The following is a 17,348-nucleotide window of genomic DNA, read 5'->3' as shown; positions in this document are numbered from 1 at the left end:
AATATGCCTAGTTAACCCCAATCCATAAGTAATGTCAATGGAAACAAGATTAACTAACAACTCTAGAATCACCAATATAAATTGGATATTAATGACTCAAGATCACCAAACTTCTCTTTCCAAGCCAAGACTAAACCAATCAGTTTATCAAACACTTGGTGTGGATAAAAAGAGAAGCATATTAAATTACAATAATAATAAAATCTACTACTACCAAATGCAAGAAAATAACAATAACAACTCAATTAAACAATGAGAAACATAAAAGGACATCAATTGCATTAAAGAAAATAAAAATCAACAAGAGTTCAATAACATAAAAGTAGCCCAAAATAAGAAATTAACAAGAAGAACTAAGAAATTTAAAGCGATGGAACAAGGAAAGGTAAAGGAAACTAAATCAAAACAAGTATTTAAACCTAAATCTAAGATGAAATCAAACTAAAAACCATAATTTCTAGAGAGAAGAGGTAGCTTCTCTCTCTAGAAAACTACCCCAAAACATGTTTCTAACCTTATCTAATTATTCTCCCCCTTTGGTCCTTCTTGAGTTGAGTTGGATTTGGGCTTGGATGAGCTCATAAATCGCCCCCAGTGTGTACCTTTAATGAGGTCACGTGACAAGTGTCACGCGTACGCGGGATGTCATGCGTACGCGTGGCCTGGCGAATTCCTTCGTCACGCGTACGCGTGGCCTTGCATTAACCAAATCCTTATTTTTTCATGAATTCTCTATCTTGCATGCATTTTTCTTCACCTTCTTTGATCCAATCCTTACTTCCTAAGCCTAAAATCACTAAATAAATACATCAAGGTATCGAGTGGAATCAAAGTGAATTAAATTTAGCAAATTAAGGGCTTAAAAAGCATATTTTTACTCTTAAGCACAATTTAGGAGAAATTCACAAAACCATGCTATTTCATTGAATAAATATGGGATAAGTTGATAAAATTCACTAAATTTAACACAAGATAAACCCTAAAATTGGGGATTATGAAAGAGCTTGAAGAGGTGGGTGAGGAAGAGCTAGAAGAGTTGGTAAGGAAGAAGTTGACAACCAAAGAGTAGAGGCTTTTATGCAAGAGTCTAAAAGAGTAACTCCATTCCAAGAGCAAATTGAGTGGGTAACAATTTCACCAATGAACTTCATCGGCCCACATCAATATGCTATCTTGGAAACAGATCACCAACTTGAAGTCCTTCTTGGAGTGTTCAATAGTGAAGCATTAGATGTTAGTTGGAGTAGAGGTCTAAGGATCATCAAAGAAACCAAATAAAAAATTTGACTTCAAGTAGGGTGTTTTAATGGAAATTTGAGAGTTTGTTCACCCGAGTACAAGCATAAAGATCAACAAAAAGGTGAACGGATGACTAGAGTATGGAATCTTGGTATAAGCTTTGACGATCAACGATCTTGGGTTCTTCATACTTGCTCAGAGTTGCTTGAGAGTTTGATGTGCTTTATTTGGGATCCCGGAGGACCTTTGAAGAGCAAATATGGGTGGAGATTCAAGGAGGAAAAGAAGCATAAAACATCTTGACATGAGCTTCATAAAAAATGCCTAATTTAAGGACAATAAACCAAAGTGCTAGGTGGGAGACACCTCACCATGGTAATATCCTTCTAATTTTCTCTTCTTTTAGCTTTTGTTTCTTTAATACTTGCTTATCTTACTTAGCTTAGTTTAGTTGCATTTTAGTTTTAATGAGTTGTTCTTAAGGAATAATGTGTTTTAGGATTGAAAAGCCTCTGTTGGACATTATGTTTGGAGCCTTAGAGCTTTTAAAATTTTGCAAAAACAGGATTTTGTGCGTGGGCACCCACCTCTGCGTACGCACAAAAAACCCATTTCCATTGATTTGTGCGTACGCATGCATAGTTATGTATGCACACTACAATTTATGCTCCCTGCTGGGTGCGCATGCTCAGACCTGTGCGTACGCACATATGACCCTTTCACCTAATAAAAAAATTGTCATTTGTGCATGCACACCCATCTGTGCGTATGCAAACATACCCATTTATTCAGTGAATTGTGCGTACGCACCCAGCTGTGTGTACGCACACCCTTTATTTACCTCCTTGTCGGGTGTATGGGTGATGAATGGATTTTTGACGGTTTAGAATTTCACAATAAATCCTCGTTGCAAGTATAGTATCTAAACCAACAAAGAATCCTTTCATACAAAAATTTATTTGTCACAAGTAACAAAACCCAATAAAAATAAACCAAAGTATTTAAACATCGGGTCGTCTCTCAAGGAATTGTAGGGAAGTGTAGTTTATTATTGGTTGTGGAAAATTATCTTTTTGGGTTTTTGAAATAAGGAACAAGGAAATAAAATGGCAAGAAATTAAATTAACTAAGAAAACTCTTGGCAAGGTATGAGAATTAGAAGTCCTATCCTAGTTATCCTTATCAATTGTGATGAGAATTGCCCATTGCTCCCACTTAGTTAACCTCTAACTATGAAGGAAAGTCAAGTGGATAAATCAATTTGATTCCTCAAGTTCTAGTCAACACCTAAGGAAAGACTAGCTTTAGAGGGATCCAAATCAACTAGCAACTTTCAATTATCAATCAGCAAAGGAGTTTGATAACTCAAGAGTCTCCAATTACTCAACCAAAGCCAAGAGGAGAGAAATCTACACTAAAATCCAATCAAGCATTCTATCAAACACTTGGAAGGCATAACATAAAAATATAGAAAAGCAATAAGAGATAATAAAATCCAAACAACAAATTGAAAGCATCAATAACATAAATTGAAGAAAGCAATCATAAATATGAAATACCTCAAATTGCATTAAATAGAAAATCAAATCTAACATGAGAACTCATAAACTAAAGTAGCAACACAAAGTAATCAATAAGTTAAATAAATAAACTAGAATGCTAAGACAAATAAAAGTAGAAGAGAAACTAAATTAAACTAAGATAGAAATCTGAAATTGAAAAGGAATAAAACTAAGAATCCTAAAACCTAGAGAGAGGAGAGAGTATCTCTCTCTAGAAACTACATCTAAAATCTAAAATTATGTGAATGAATTTTTGTGTCAATGAATGAATGATTCTCCCACTCTGCAGCCTCTAATCTATGTTTTCTGGACCCAAAACTGGGGCCAAAACCAGCCCAAAATCGCCCCCAGCATCTTCTGCAATTTCTGCACGTGGCGCACGTCATGTGTACGCTTACGTCATACGTACACGTCGCTGAACTTCCGCAAGATCACGCATACGCGTCATGCACGCATGCGCATCACCTAACAGCATGGCAACTATGGTAAATTGCATATTATTTTGAAGCCCTAGATGTTATCTTTCCAACGCAACTGAAACCGCCTCATTCGGAACTCTGTAGCTCAAGTTATGATCAATTTAGTATGAAGAGGTCAGGCTTCAGCAATTCCTTCAATTTCTTGTATTCCTTCCACTTTTGCATGCTTCCTTTCCATCCTCTAAGCCATTTCTACCCTATAAACCCTGAAAACACTTAACACACATATCAAGGCATCGAATGGTAATAAGAGAGGATTAATAATTAGGAAGGAAAATGTAAAACATGCGAATTATATGAATAAGTGTGAATTTAGCGGATAAAATCCACTCAATTAAGCATAAAATGTACCACAAAATAGTGGTACATCAAATCTCCCCACACTTAAACATTAACATGTCCTCATGCTAAGCTCAAGAGAAGCTATAAAGGAGTGAAGAGGAACGGTAAAACTTATGAAATGCAACCTATCTATATGAATGCAACTAAATGCAAAAATACTTCTACCTACTTGGTTAAAAGTAAACAAATTCTCCAAGACAAACATAAATCAGATTCCACTAATTCAAATCACACAATAAGAGACAAGTAAACTTGTAAGAAGACAGCTCATGAAAGCCAGGAACATAGAATCAAGCATTGAACCCTCACTGGAGGTGTATATGCACTCTAATCTCTCAAGTGTCTAGGGTTAATCTACTCTACTCTTCTCTAGTCATGCTTTCTAAAACTTTGTTCTTCATCTAACCAATCAACAAAAATTTAGTATACCAATGCAAACATCATGAGGTCTTTTCAAGGTTGTAATGGAGCTAAGGTAAGGGTGAGGATATATGTATGGTCAAGTGAGCTATAATATGAATCTTTGACTAACCTAAGCTCTCACCTAACATACACACACTCTATGTGATTCTAAAATCATGCCTAGCTACCCATAATTTACCTGTTGTATATTTCACATACTCATGTATCAAATTTTCTTTAATTTCACCACATATACACTGATCTTTTATTAAACTTAACATTGGGGTAATTTTGTCCGATATTTATTTATTTATTTATATTGTAATAAAATTGTTTTTTTTTTATGAACATGAAAGCAAACATAACATATCAATGCATATGGTTTTTCTGGTATCACATGAGTATGCACCCAAATTCCTAATACTTTTGTCAACACAATTTTTATCAACCCAAGTTCCCACAATTCCCCACACTTAATTGATAAACAATCTCTATCTTAAGCTAACCAAAGATTCAATTGGGGTAATTAATTATTTTTCCGCTTAAGGCTAGTCATGTGGTAAAATACAGAACAAATGGGGATTAAAAGGCTCAAAGTGGCAAACAAAGGTAATTGAAATGGTAGGCTATTTGGGATAAGTGGGCTAATAACAAATGATAGCCATGTATGCATGCAAAAACACTAAACAATGGACATATAGAATGGAACAAACTATAGATTGCAATCATAGGGAAGAAAACACACACGAATAAAATATTATGGTTAAATAATGTAACCATATAATTAAGCTCAAAATCTCACAGGTTGTGTGTTTTTAGCTATAAACCATGTTCCAAATTATAATCTTCAAACAAGTTTAACAAAAAAAAGTTTTAATTTAAATTAATGAAATGCTATAAAAAGGTTCTTGAATAAGAATTCATCACTCCAACCAGGTAGTGGTAGAAGAATATGCATAACATCAAACAAACATGCAAATGCAACAACTAATTTAACAAAGAAAATTAAACATTGGTGTTAAAATGGGAAATAACTAACCCACGGAAGTCGGTATCAACCTCCCCATACTTAAAGATTGCACCATCCTCGGTTCATGCTAAGATGTGCAAGTGGACGGGCTGCTACGACTGATGTTTTTCTCCAAATATTGTGCAGATGGACTTGTCTGTCGCCACATTGAGAAGCTTTTTCCTTTCCTTCTCGGTGGCCATCCTGAAAGAAGAGGAAAAAGAAGAAAAGTAACCCAGAAATAAAGATAAGAAAACAAATAAAGTATGCGTGGGTTAATGCCAAATAATAAGGGTCCCAACTACATGGTAGCTACAACATGCAATAAGAAAACAGTAGAAGCAATTGGCGTATCAATAGTGCAAAAATTGCAACAATGGGGGAGAGAGTGTGGGTAATGCAAGATAGTATAAGTGCATATCAATGCAAATGGAATGCAAGTATCATAAAAGATTAGCATTGACTTATGAATAATAATACCCAATTAGAATAAAACAAGTCAAGAAGCACGAGAATAATGCAAGAGATATTTAACAGTCGAGCAAGAAAATTCAACACCGAAGAAAAAGTATCAAATTTAGAAAAGAATATAAAAACATGCACAAAATTAAAATTCAATGAGTGGAAGTATGCAAATGTAATAGGCAAAAGATAATAAGGATGAGAAGTTAAAGGAATGAAGAAGAAGAAAGTAAGAAAGGAGGAGGAAAGAAGGAGAAAGGAGAGAAGAAGGAAGTAAGAAATGGAAAACAGGGTGTGACGTGCGCACGTGCATCATGCGTGCGCGTGAAAACTGCCTTAGCCATGCGACGCCTATGTGTCACCCACGCGTACGCGTGGGTTGCCAAAAATGAACACTGACGCGTGAGCGTCGGTCATGCATACGTGTGAGAACCCGCGCGGCTCCAGCACCATGGCATCACAACTCTTTGTTCAAGCACTCTTTCACGCCGATTGGCAATCCCACGCGTACGCGTCAGGAGCGCATACGTGTGGATTGGCAAAAAAAAAGGGGACGCGTATGCGTGGGTTGGCTTGTGCGCCAGGAACCCCTCCCACGTCGTTCCAGCACAACTCTCTGTTTAATTTTAATGGTTGTGCATACATCCATATGACGCGTGCGCGTCATAGACGCTTGCGCGTCGAACACCATTTTTTTTATGTAGAATGCAGGTGATTATGCAGAATTTTATAAATGAACACTGAGAAAAAAATAAAACAAAATAAAACTAAGAATAAAAACGAAAGATCATACCATGGTGGGTTGTCTCCCACTAGCACTTTTAGTTAAAGTCCTTAAGTTGGACATTTGGTGAGCTCCTTGTCATGGTGGTTTGTGCTTGAACTCATCTCTGAACATCCATCAATGCTTGGACTTCCAATAAGCTCCATTCTTTAAAATTAATAGCTTCAAGCTCTGATGGAGTTCTTCACAACCTAAGCGCTCCCAAATTTGATCCTCATGTATTCCGGGATCCAAATCTTGTTTCCACACCCGTCTTTAAGTGGCTCATCATCGCTCCAACCGGGTTGTTTAACCTTGGAATTCTCATGTAAGCTGTCAAACCATAACGAACCTAGGATGGTGTTGACGAAATGGGATTAACTCTAGGAAATCACCATGTTTATGGTCAATGAATTAAATAGGAAGCTTTGATTCTCAATCCTTGTTATGAGTGTCTTTTAGAATTTATTTTTCCTTTAGTTGTTAGCTTTACTTTCTTATCATCTATTTTCTTGTATGTTTATCTGCACACCCCGTTTTCTCATAGCCAACAATACGCACAGCTCATTGCAATTCCTTTGAGAGATGATCCGAGATCTAATACTCTCGGTTTTTTTTTGTTTGCATTCATGACAAACAAATTAAACTTTGATCCATGTTGTTTGTCGGTTGGGAGCTATACTTATAATGAATCCATTCTTTCAATTAGCGAAATTCCTAACTGACATCCAACAACTACATCACCAGCTACAAAGGATACTTTACCTCCCTTATAAACCCAGCTTCTAGTAATGCTTGCTCCTGTTCTTCCATGACCTGCGTTCTTTCGGGATCGAGCTTCCGTCGCTTTTGCTAAATGGGTCGAGAACCTAGATAAACGACGAGCTTGTGATTCATGAGGTCAGGGTCTATACCCGATATATCGGAGGCTTTCCACGTGAACAGGTCAGAATTCCTTTGCAAGAGATCAACGATTTGTGCCTTTAGACTTTCTTCCAAGTTGGTCTTTATGGTCGTTGTCTTTTCTACTTGATCACCGATTTGCACCATTTTTATTTTTCTTTAGGTTGGGGGCGTAGCTCTTTCCGAACTCGGACACCACCGAACTCAATAGTATTGACCTCTTTACCACTTGTAACACTTTCTTGCTAACTTCTGGTCTCCTTTTATAGTGGCAATTCCTTCTGCAATTGGGAACTTCATGCATTGGTGAGGCGTAGAAATGATACGTGAGCATCTTATACCCTTTTGGCATCATTTTCTAGTTATTTTTAGTTAGATTTTATTTATTTTTACCTGATTTTAGTGCAAAACTCACCTTTGGATGCTACTTTGATTTTTTCTCATGTTTTTATGATTTTAGGTGAAATTTGGAGCAGTTTGGCGAAGTTTAGAGCTAAAAAGGAAAATGTTGTCAGCATCCCCCCAGGGCGCTGAACGCCCACCCGGTGTTTTATGCCAGCAGGGGGATACAAGACCAGAAACGTTGCACTCCCCCCCACCCCGCCCCGGCATTTAACTTTCATCTCGGGGTTAAACGCCAGCAGCAATCCGAATCCACACTGAATTGGGCCTCTCAAGTGGATTTTGCACCTCTTAGCTTATTTTTATTCTCGTTTTGTAATTTTTAATTACAAACAATATCTTTTGGGTTTAGAATTTATTATTTTATTTTATTTCCTTATCAAATTAGGTTAGTATTTAAGGAATAAGATGCACTCTTTCTAGGGCATCACGTATCATTAGACGTTTTCAGAACCCTGTTTTCTCTGTAAGTTATGAGCACTTAAACCTCTCGGTTAAGGTTAGGAGCTTTGTTTATTTTTATGGATTAAGATTATTATTTTTTCTATTTGAATTTATGGTTGATTCAATTCTAAGGATTGTTTTCGTTCTTAATCCTATGAACTGGGTGGAACGAGAGTATTACCCTTTTCTACATGAGTTGTTGTGATTCTCGAGAGAGTTATCTCGCTTGAACTACAACTTGAAAACATTCCACTTAGATGGCTAATTACACTAACCGATAGGGAAAAACAACATCTATTCAGCCGGTTTAAGGTGATTAGGGACATCGTGGTATAAATTAGTTTTCTGAACTTCACCCTCTAATCTGAGTTAAGTGACCACGAGAGTGGCAGTTGATGAAGGTTAGAGGAGGCTAAATCGCTAAGGGATTAGGGTTTAGACACTTATGGTTTTCCATACAATGAATCATTCATTGTTAGAATAGTTTGTAAGACATTTTAATCCAGAAAAAGTAAACATCTCCAAAATCTTAACTGTTTTCTCACATTGTTTTCACACCAAATTGTTTATTGCTTTCTTTATTTCCCTTGCTATTGTTTATGCGCTTACAACTCACCAAACCTCTTTTCTAATTCGCCTGACTAAGTCCAACAGGATAACCATTGCTTGCTCAGTCCAACAATCCTCGTGGGATCGACCCTCACTCACCTGTGGTATTACTTGGATGACCTGGTGCACTTGCCGGTTAAGCTATGTGAAATTCTAATTAGCACACCAAGTTTTTGGCGCCGTTGCCGGGGATTGTTTGTGACTGACAACTACCAGTTGTCTTGTTACTTAGATTAGGTATTTTTATTAGTTTTTGTTTATTTAATTTCTTCTTAATTTTCAATTTTCAATTTTTCTTATTTATGTTGATTTTTGAATTTTATCTTATTAATCTTCATATAATTTTTAATTTTAAGTTTGGTGTCCTGTTAAGGTTTTTCTTTTATTTTTATTTTCAAAAATTTTAGGGTTATTGGCTTTTTTTGTTTTTGAAAATTTTAAAGTTTTTTTTTCACTAGTTGTTTCAAATTGTTTTGGTTAATTGTTCACTTTATTTTACTTAATTTCATAGACTGCACCCACACCTGACTTCTATAGGCGCAGTATAGCTGTAACTGCCATTGGTGCCTACAATTTTGAGCTTGATCCTCAACTGGTCACTTTGGTGCACCAGAACTGTCAGTTTCATGGACTCCCGTAGGAGGATGCCAACAAATTCATATGTGACTTCCTACAGATTTGTTATACTATTAAGATGAATGGAGTGAATCCTGAGGTCTACAGGCTCATGCTCTTTCCTTTTGCTGTACGGGACAGAGCAAAGCAGTGGCTTGATTCTTAGCCTAAGGAGAGCCTAGACACATGGGAGAAGATGGTCACTGGATTTCTGACCCAATTCTTTCCACCTGAGAACCTGACTAAGCTTAGGGTAGATGTCCAGACCTTCAAACAGAAAGATGGAGAGTCCCTCTATAAGGCATGGGAGAGATACAAGCAGATGATCAGGAGATGCCCTCCTGACATGGTTTCAAATTGGACTAGGCTGCAGATCTTTTATGATGGCCTCTCTGAGATTGCCAAGATGTCATTGGATCACTCTACAGGTAGTTCTCTATACATGAAAAAGACGCCTAAAGAGGCAGATGAGTTTATTGAGATGGTTGCCAACAACCAGTATCCGTACACTTCTGAGACAAACCCTGTGAATACTGGAACTACTCAAAAGAGAAGGGTTATGGAGGCGGATACACTAGACGCCATCATGGCTCAAAACAAGATCCTATCCCAACAGATTAGCTTGATCTCTCAACACTTGACGGGAAGCTACATCCATGGGGACGCTGGTGGCTATGCTCAACCCACTACTGAGCAAGTTAATTACATGGGAAATTCTTCAAGAAATTTCAACAATGATCCCCATGCCAATACTTTCAATAAGGGACGGAGGAATCACTCTAACTTTTCATGGAGAGAGCAACCATAAAGACCCCAGTAGGGCTTCTACAACAATCAGGGTGGAGCCAATCAGAATAGGTCTAACAACAGGCAGTTTCACCCTCTCAGCAGAAACAAGGACCCCTCAAGACAACTCTGACTTGGCCATAATAATCTCTAAACTTTCCAACACCACTCACAGCTTTATACAATAGACAAAAGCTTCAATTAGGAACTTGGAAGTATAAGTGGGTCAGTTTAGTAAGAGGACACCTAAGAGACCTCCTAACACTCTTCTAAGTAATATAGAGGTAAATCCAAGAGAAGAGTGCAAGAGCCTAATGATAGGCAAGGAGGCCGAGCCTAGAGAGATGCATGCTGCTGAAAAATTGAAGGAGCAAAAGGCGCAAGAGGAGACTGGAAGTACAATGTTGCACGCCCCAATGGTGGCAAAGGAGCCTGAAGTACAACACCCTCAGAGACTATAGGAGAAGACCAAAGATGAGCAGCTCACTCAATTCTTGGAGATCTTCAAAAAGTTGGACATCAATATTCCTTTTGCTGAGGTGTTGGAAAAGATGCCTCCCTACATGGCCTGTTTGAAAAGCATACTCTCTGAGAAGACAGGCTTAAAGGGAGATAAAACTGTGGTGCTGACCAAGGAGTGTAGTGCACTAGTGCAGAAAAGGCTACCCACGAAGATGCCAGATCCCGAAAGCTTCCTAATTCCCTGTACTATTGGGACTATCACATTTGAGAAGGTATTATGTGACCTTGGATCAAGCATAAATATGATACCTCTCTCAGTGATGAAGAAGCTGGGGATACAAGAGGCGCAGCCCACAAGAATCTCACCGGAGATGGCAGACAAGTCCCAAAAGCAGGCATACAAAGTGGTGGAAAATGTCCAAGTAAAGTTGAAAGACCTTTACCTCCATGTAGATTTTGTGATACTTGATACGGGAGAGGACACTAATGACTCCATCATCCTAGGAAGGCCATTCACAGCCACTATAAGAGCCCTCATTGATGTAGAGAGAGGAGAATTAGTCTTGAGGATGCATGAGGACTATTTGATGTTCAAGATTTTTAAACCTCAACCACTCTCTGACAAAAGAGGTACTAGCATGTAAAGCTCAGTGCTTAAGCCTCTCACGGGGTGGAAATCCATACAATAACCCCAAACATCAAACTTAAATTTGTTGTTGGTCATTCACCACCCATCAAAGATGGAAGAGGCCCCAAGAAGAAAGCACCCAGGGGCTAGAGTGGTGCACGAAATTGTGATCATCAACAATGGCGCCAAAGGCTTGGAGCTCTTAAATGTGAATCACACTTTGTTACAATTCCACACAACTAACCAGCAAGTGCACTGGGTCGTCCAAGTAATACCTTACGTGAGTAAGGGTCGATCCCACGGAGACTGTCGGCTTGAAGCAAGCTATGGTCACCTTGTAAATCTCAGTCAGGCGGATTCAAATAGTGACGGAGAATTGATAATTAAAAGATAAATAAAACATAAAATAAAGATAGAGATACTTATGTAATTCTTCGATTGGAATTTCAGATAAGCGTATGAAGATGCTTTGTTCCCCCTGAACCTCTGCTTTCCTATTGCCTCCTTCCAATCATTCATACTCCTTTCCATGGCAAGCTTTATGTTGGGCATCACCGTTGTCAATGGCTACTTCCCATCCTCTCAGTGAAATGTTCCAAATGCACTGTCACCGCACGGCTAATCATCTGTCGGTTCTCGATCATGTCGGAATAGGATCCATTGATCCTTTTGCGTCTGTCACACACCCGATAATCGCGAGTTTGAAGCTCGTCACAGTCATCCCTTCCCAGATCCTACTCAGAATACCAAAGACAAGGTTTAGACGTTCCGGATCTCAGGAATGGCCGCTAAGAATTCTAGCCTATACCACAAAGGTTCTAATCTTAGATCAGAAACCCAAGAGAAACGCATTCAAGCCATTGCTAGTAGAACAGAGGTGGTTGTCAGGCACATGTTCATAGGTGAGAATGATGATGAGTGTCACGGATCATCACATTCATCAAGATGAAGAACGAATGAATATCTTAGAGAAGAAGTAGGCGTGAATTGAATAGAAAAACAGTAGTACTTCGTATTAATTCATGAAGAACAGCAGAGCTCCAACCCTTAATCTATGGTGTGTAGAAACTCCACCGTTGAAAATACATAAGAACAAGGTCTAGGCATGGCCGAATGGCCAACCTCCAAACGTGTCTAAGATAGCATAAGACTTCTCCAAGATTAAAAGTATAAGGTCCTATTTATAGAGAACTAATAGCCTAGGGTTTACAGAAATCAGTAATAATGCAAAAATCTTCTTCCGGGCCCACTTGGTGTGTGCTTGGGCTGAGCATTAAAGCTTCCATGTGTAGAGACTTTTCTTGGAGTTAAACGCCAGCTTTTTTGCCAGTTTGGACGTTTAACTCCAGCTTTTGTGCCAGTTTTGGGGTTAAACGCCAGAATTCTTGAGCTGACTTGGAACGCCGGTTTGGGCCATTAAATCTTGGGCAAAATATGGACAATTATATATTGCTGGAAAGCCCAGGATGTCTACCTTCCAACACAATTGAGAGTGCGCCAATTGGGCTTCTGTAGCTCCAGAAAATTCCCTTTGAGTGCAGGTAGGTCAGAATCCAACAGCATCTACAGTCCTTTTTCAGCCTCTGAGTCAGATTTTTGCTCAGGTCCCTCAATTTCAGCCAGAAAATACCTGAAATCACAGAAAAATACACAAACTCAGTAAATTCTAGAAGAGTGATTTTTATTTAAAAACTAATAAAAATATAATAAAAACTAATTAAAATATACAAAAAACATACTAAAAACAATGCCAAAAAGCGTATAAATTATCCGCTCATCACAACACCAAACTTAAATTGTTGCTTGTCCCCAAGCAACTGAAAATCAAATAGGATCAAAAGAAGATAATATACAATGAATTCCAAAAACATCTATGAAGATCAGTATTAATTAGATGAGCGGGGCTTTTGGCTTTTTGCTTCTGAACAGTTTTGGCATCTCACTTTATCCCTTGAAGTTCAGAATGATTGGCATCTATAGGAACTCAGAATCCAAATAGTGTTATTGATTCTCCTAGTTAAGTATGTTGATTCTTGAACACAGCTACTTTATGAGTCTTGGCCATGGCCCTAAGCACTTTGTTTTCCAGTATTACCACCGGATACATAAATGCCACAGACACATAACTGGGTGAACCTTTTTAGATTGTGACTCAGCTTTGCTAGAGTCCCCAATTAGAGGTGTCCAGAGCTCTTAATCACACTCTTTTTGATTTTGGACCACGACTTTAACCGCTCAGTCTCAGGTTTTCATTTGACACCTTCACGCCACAAGCACATGGTTAGGGACAGCTTGGTTTAGCCGCTTAGGCCAGGATTTTATTCCTGTGGGCCCTCCTATCCACTGATGCTCAAAGCCTTGGATCCTTTTTATCACCCTTGCCTTTTGGTTTAAAGGGGTATTGGCTTTTTCTGCTTGCTTTTCTTTTTCTTTCTTTTTCTTTTCTCTTTTTTTTTCGCCTCTCTTTTTTTTCGCATATATCCTTTTTTTCTGCAAGCTTTTCACTACTTTTTCTTGCTTCAAGAATCAATTTTATGATTTTTCAGATCATCAGATAACATTTCTCCTTTTTCCATCATTCTTTCAAGAGCCAACAATTTTAACATTCTTTAAACAAAAAATTCAAAAATATGCATTGTTCAAGCATTCATTCAGAAAAACAATAGTATTGCCACCACATCAAAATAATTAAACTGTTTTAAAATTTGAAATTCATGCACTTCTTTTTCCTTTTCAATTAAAAATATTTTTCATTTAAGAAAGGTGATGGATTTATTTTCATAGCTTTAAGGCATAGACACTTAGACACTAATGATCATGTAATAAAGACACAAACATAAATAACATAAGCATAAAAATTCAAAAAACAGGAAAATAAAGAACAAGGAAATTAAAGAACGGGTCCACCTTAGTGATGGCGGCTTGTTCTTCCTCTTGAAGATCTTATGGAGTGCTTGAGCTCCTCAATGTCTCTTTCTTGCCTTCATTGCTCCTCTCTCATGGTTCTTTGGTCTTCTCTAATTTCATGGAGGAGGATGGAATACTCTTGGTGCTCCACCCTTAGTTGTCCCATGTTGGAACTTAATTCTCCTAGGGAGGTATTGATTTGCTCCCAATAGTTTTGTGGAGGAAAATGCATCCCTTGAGGCATCTCAGGGATTTCATGATGAGTTTCCTCATGCTCTTGTTCATGAGTGGGATCTCTTGTTTGCTCCATCCTTTTCTTAGTGATGGGCTTGTCCTCATTAATGAGGATGTCTTCCTCTATGTCAATTCTAGCTGAATTGCAGAGGTGACAAATAAGATGAGGGAAGGCTAACCTTGCCACAATAGAGGACTTGTCCGCCACCTTGTAGAGTTCTTGGGATATAACCTCATGAACTTCTACTTCCTCTCTAATCATGATGCTATGAATCATGATATCCCGGTCTATAGTTACTTCAGATCGGTTGCTAGTAGGAATGATTGAGCGTTGGATGAACTCCAACTATCCCCTAGCCACGGGCTTGAGGTCATGCCTTCTTAGTTGAACCGGCTTTCCTCTTGAATCACTCTTCCATTGAGTGCCCTCTTCACAGATGTCCATGAGGACTTGGTCCAACCTTTGATCAAAGTTGACCCTTCTAGTGTATGGGTGTGCATCTCCTTGCATCATGGGCAAGTTGAACGCCAACCTTACATTTTCCGGACTGAAATCTAAGTATTTCCCTCGGACCATTATAAGCCAATTCTTAGGGTCCGGGTTCACACTTTGATCATGGTTCTTGGTGATCCATGCATTGGCATAGAACTCTTGAACCATTAAGATTCCGACTTGTTGAATGGGGTTGGTGAGAACTTCCCAACCTCTTCTTCGAATCTCATGTCGGATCTCCGGATATTCGCCCCTTTTGAGCTTAAAAGGGACCCCGGGGATCACCTTCTTCTTGGCCACAACTTCATAGAAGTGGTCTTGATGCACCCTTGAGAGGAATCTCTCCATCTCCTATGACTCGGAGGTGGAAGCTTTTGCCTTCCCTTTCCTCTTTCTAGAGGTTTCTCCGGCCATTGGTTCCATTAATAGTTATGGAAAAACAAAAAGCTTTAGCTTTTACCACACCAAACTTAGAAGGTTGCTCGTCCTCGAGCAAAAGAAGAAAGAAGAGAGTAGAAGAAGAAGAAATAGAGGAGATGGATGGGGCTTTGTGTTTCGGCCAAGGGGGAGAAGTAGTGGTTAGGTTGTGTGAAAATGAAAGAGTGAAGATGGGTTTATATAGGAGTGGAGAGGCGGGGTATGTTTCGGCCATTATGGGTGGGTTTGGGTGGGAAAGTGGTTTGAATTTGAATAATGAGGTAGGTGGAGTGATATGAAGGATGGATGTGAGTGGTGAAGAGAATGGTGGGATTTGATAGGTGATGTGTTTTTGGGGAAGAGGTATTGAGGTGATTGGTGAATGGGTGAAGAAGAGAGAGAGAGGTGGGGTAGGTGGGGATCCTGTGGGGTCCACAGATCCTGAGGTGTCAAGGATTTCTCATCCCTGCACCATGTGGCGTGCAAAACGCCCCTTGCTGCCAATCCTGGCGTTAAATGCCAGGCTGCTACCCATTTCTGGTGTTTAACGCCAGCTTCTTGCCCATTCTTGGCGTTAAACGCCAGTCTGGTGCCCATTTATGGCGTTAAACACCCAGAATGGTGCCAGATTGGGCGTTTAACGCCCATTTTGCTACCCTTACTGGCGTTTAAATGCCAGTAAGTTTCTCCTCTAGGGTGTTCTATTTTTCATTTTGTTTTTCCTTCTGTTTTTGCTTTTTCAATTGTTTTTGTGACTTCACATGATCATCAACCTACAGAAAACATAAAATAACAAAAGAAAAGAGAAATTTAACATAGATAAGTAAAAATTGGGTTGCCTCCCAACAAGCGCTTCTTTAATGTCAATAGCTTGACAGTGAGCTCTCATGGAGCCTTACAGATGTTCAGAGCAATGTTGGAACCTCCCAACACCAAACTTAGAGTTTGAATGTGGGGGTTCAACACCAAACTTAGAGTTTGACTGTGCGGGCTCTGTTTGACTCTGTGTTGAGAAAAGCTCTTCATGCTTCCTCTCTATGGTGACAGAGGGATATCCTTGAGCTTTAAACACAAGGGAGTCTTCATCCACTTGAATGATCAATTCTCCTCTGTCAACATCAATCACAACTTTTGCTGTGGCTAGGAAGGGTCTGCCAAGGATGATGGATTCATCCATACACTTCCCAGTCTCTAGGATTATGAAGTCAGCAGGGATGTAGTGGCCTTCAACCTTTACCAAGACATCCTCTACAAGTCCATAAGCCTGTTTCTTTGAATTGTCTACCATCTCCAGTGAGATTCTTGCAGCTTGTACCTCAATGATCCCTAGCTTCTCCATTACAGAGAGAGGCATGAGGTTTATGCTTGACCCTAGGTCACACAGAGCCTTCTCAAAGGTCATGGTGCCTATGGTGCAAGGTATTGAGAACTTTCCAGGATCTTGTCTCTTTAGAGGTAATCTCTGCCTAGTCAAGTCATCCAGTTCTTTGATGAGCAAGGGTGTTCTTCCTCCCAAGTCTCATTACCAAACAACTTAGCATTTAGCTTCATGATTGCTCCAAGGTACTTAGCAACTTGCTCTTCAGTAACATCTTCATCCTCTTCAGAGGAAGAATACTCATCAGAGCTCATGAATGGAAAAAGTAAATTCACTGGAATCTCTATGGTCTCAATGTGGGCCTCAGATTCCCATGGTTCCTCTTTAGGGAACTCCATGGAGGTCAGTGGACATCCATTGAGGTCTTCCTCAGTGGAGATCACTGCCTTTTCCTCCTCTACAGGTTCTGTGGTTATGGCCTTGCACTCTCTTTTTGGATTTTCTTCTGTATTGCTTGGGAGAGTACTAGGAGGGAGTTCAGTAATTTTCTTACTCAGCTGACCCACTTGTGCCTCCAAATTTCTAATGGAGGACCTTGTTTCAGTCATGAAACTTTGAGTAGTTTTGATTAGATCAGAGACAATGGTTACTAAGTTAGAGTGGATTTGCTTAGAATTCTCTGTCTGTTGCTGAGAAAATGATGAAATAGGCTTGCTATTGCTAAACCTGTTTCTTCCACCATTATTGTTGTTGAAACCTTGTTGAGGTCTCTGTTGATCCTTCGATGAGAGATTTGGATGATTTCTCCATGAAGAATTATAGGTGTTTCCATAGGGTTCTCCCATGTAATTCACCTCTTCCATTGCTGGGTT

At 39.1% G+C, this 17,348-nt stretch overlaps 1 protein-coding gene and 1 non-coding gene across 2 annotated transcripts; one reads left to right on the top strand and one right to left on the bottom strand.

Annotated features, from left to right (window-relative positions):
- Positions 1–9,475: 9,475 nt before the first annotated feature.
- On the bottom strand, positions 9,476–9,584 carry LOC148548697 (small nucleolar RNA R71). The gene has a single exon (XR_015897248.1). It is a non-coding gene; the product is annotated as a small nucleolar RNA R71 (small nucleolar RNA).
- A 747-nt stretch (positions 9,585–10,331) lies between these two features.
- LOC107611060 (uncharacterized) lies at positions 10,332–11,123 on the top strand. Its single transcript, XM_016313023.1, has 2 exons — positions 10,332–10,454; positions 10,569–11,123. Exons 1-2 carry the CDS (start codon positions 10,332–10,334, stop codon positions 11,121–11,123), a joined length of 678 nt encoding a protein of 225 aa, XP_016168509.1.
- Positions 11,124–17,348: the final 6,225 nt, after the last annotated feature.

Source organism: Arachis ipaensis, chromosome B8 (genome assembly GCF_059453495.1).
Source record: "Arachis ipaensis isolate K30076 ecotype BB chromosome B8, ASM5945349v1, whole genome shotgun sequence".
Classification (NCBI taxonomy): Eukaryota; Viridiplantae; Streptophyta; class Magnoliopsida; order Fabales; family Fabaceae; genus Arachis; species Arachis ipaensis.
Note: the sequence above shows the minus strand (reverse complement) of the source record. Positions and strands in the feature narration are given on the sequence as shown.

Excerpts from the sequence above, each read along its gene's own strand:
- LOC107611060 (XM_016313023.1), top strand. The coding sequence starts at position 10,332 with ATGATAGGCAAGGAGGCCGAGCCTAGAGAGATGCATGCTGCTGAAAAA. Across the intron at positions 10,455-10,568 it reads TGGTGGCAAAGGAGCCTGAA|ATGCCTCCCTACATGGCCTG; the intron begins GTACAACACCCT and ends GTGTTGGAAAAG.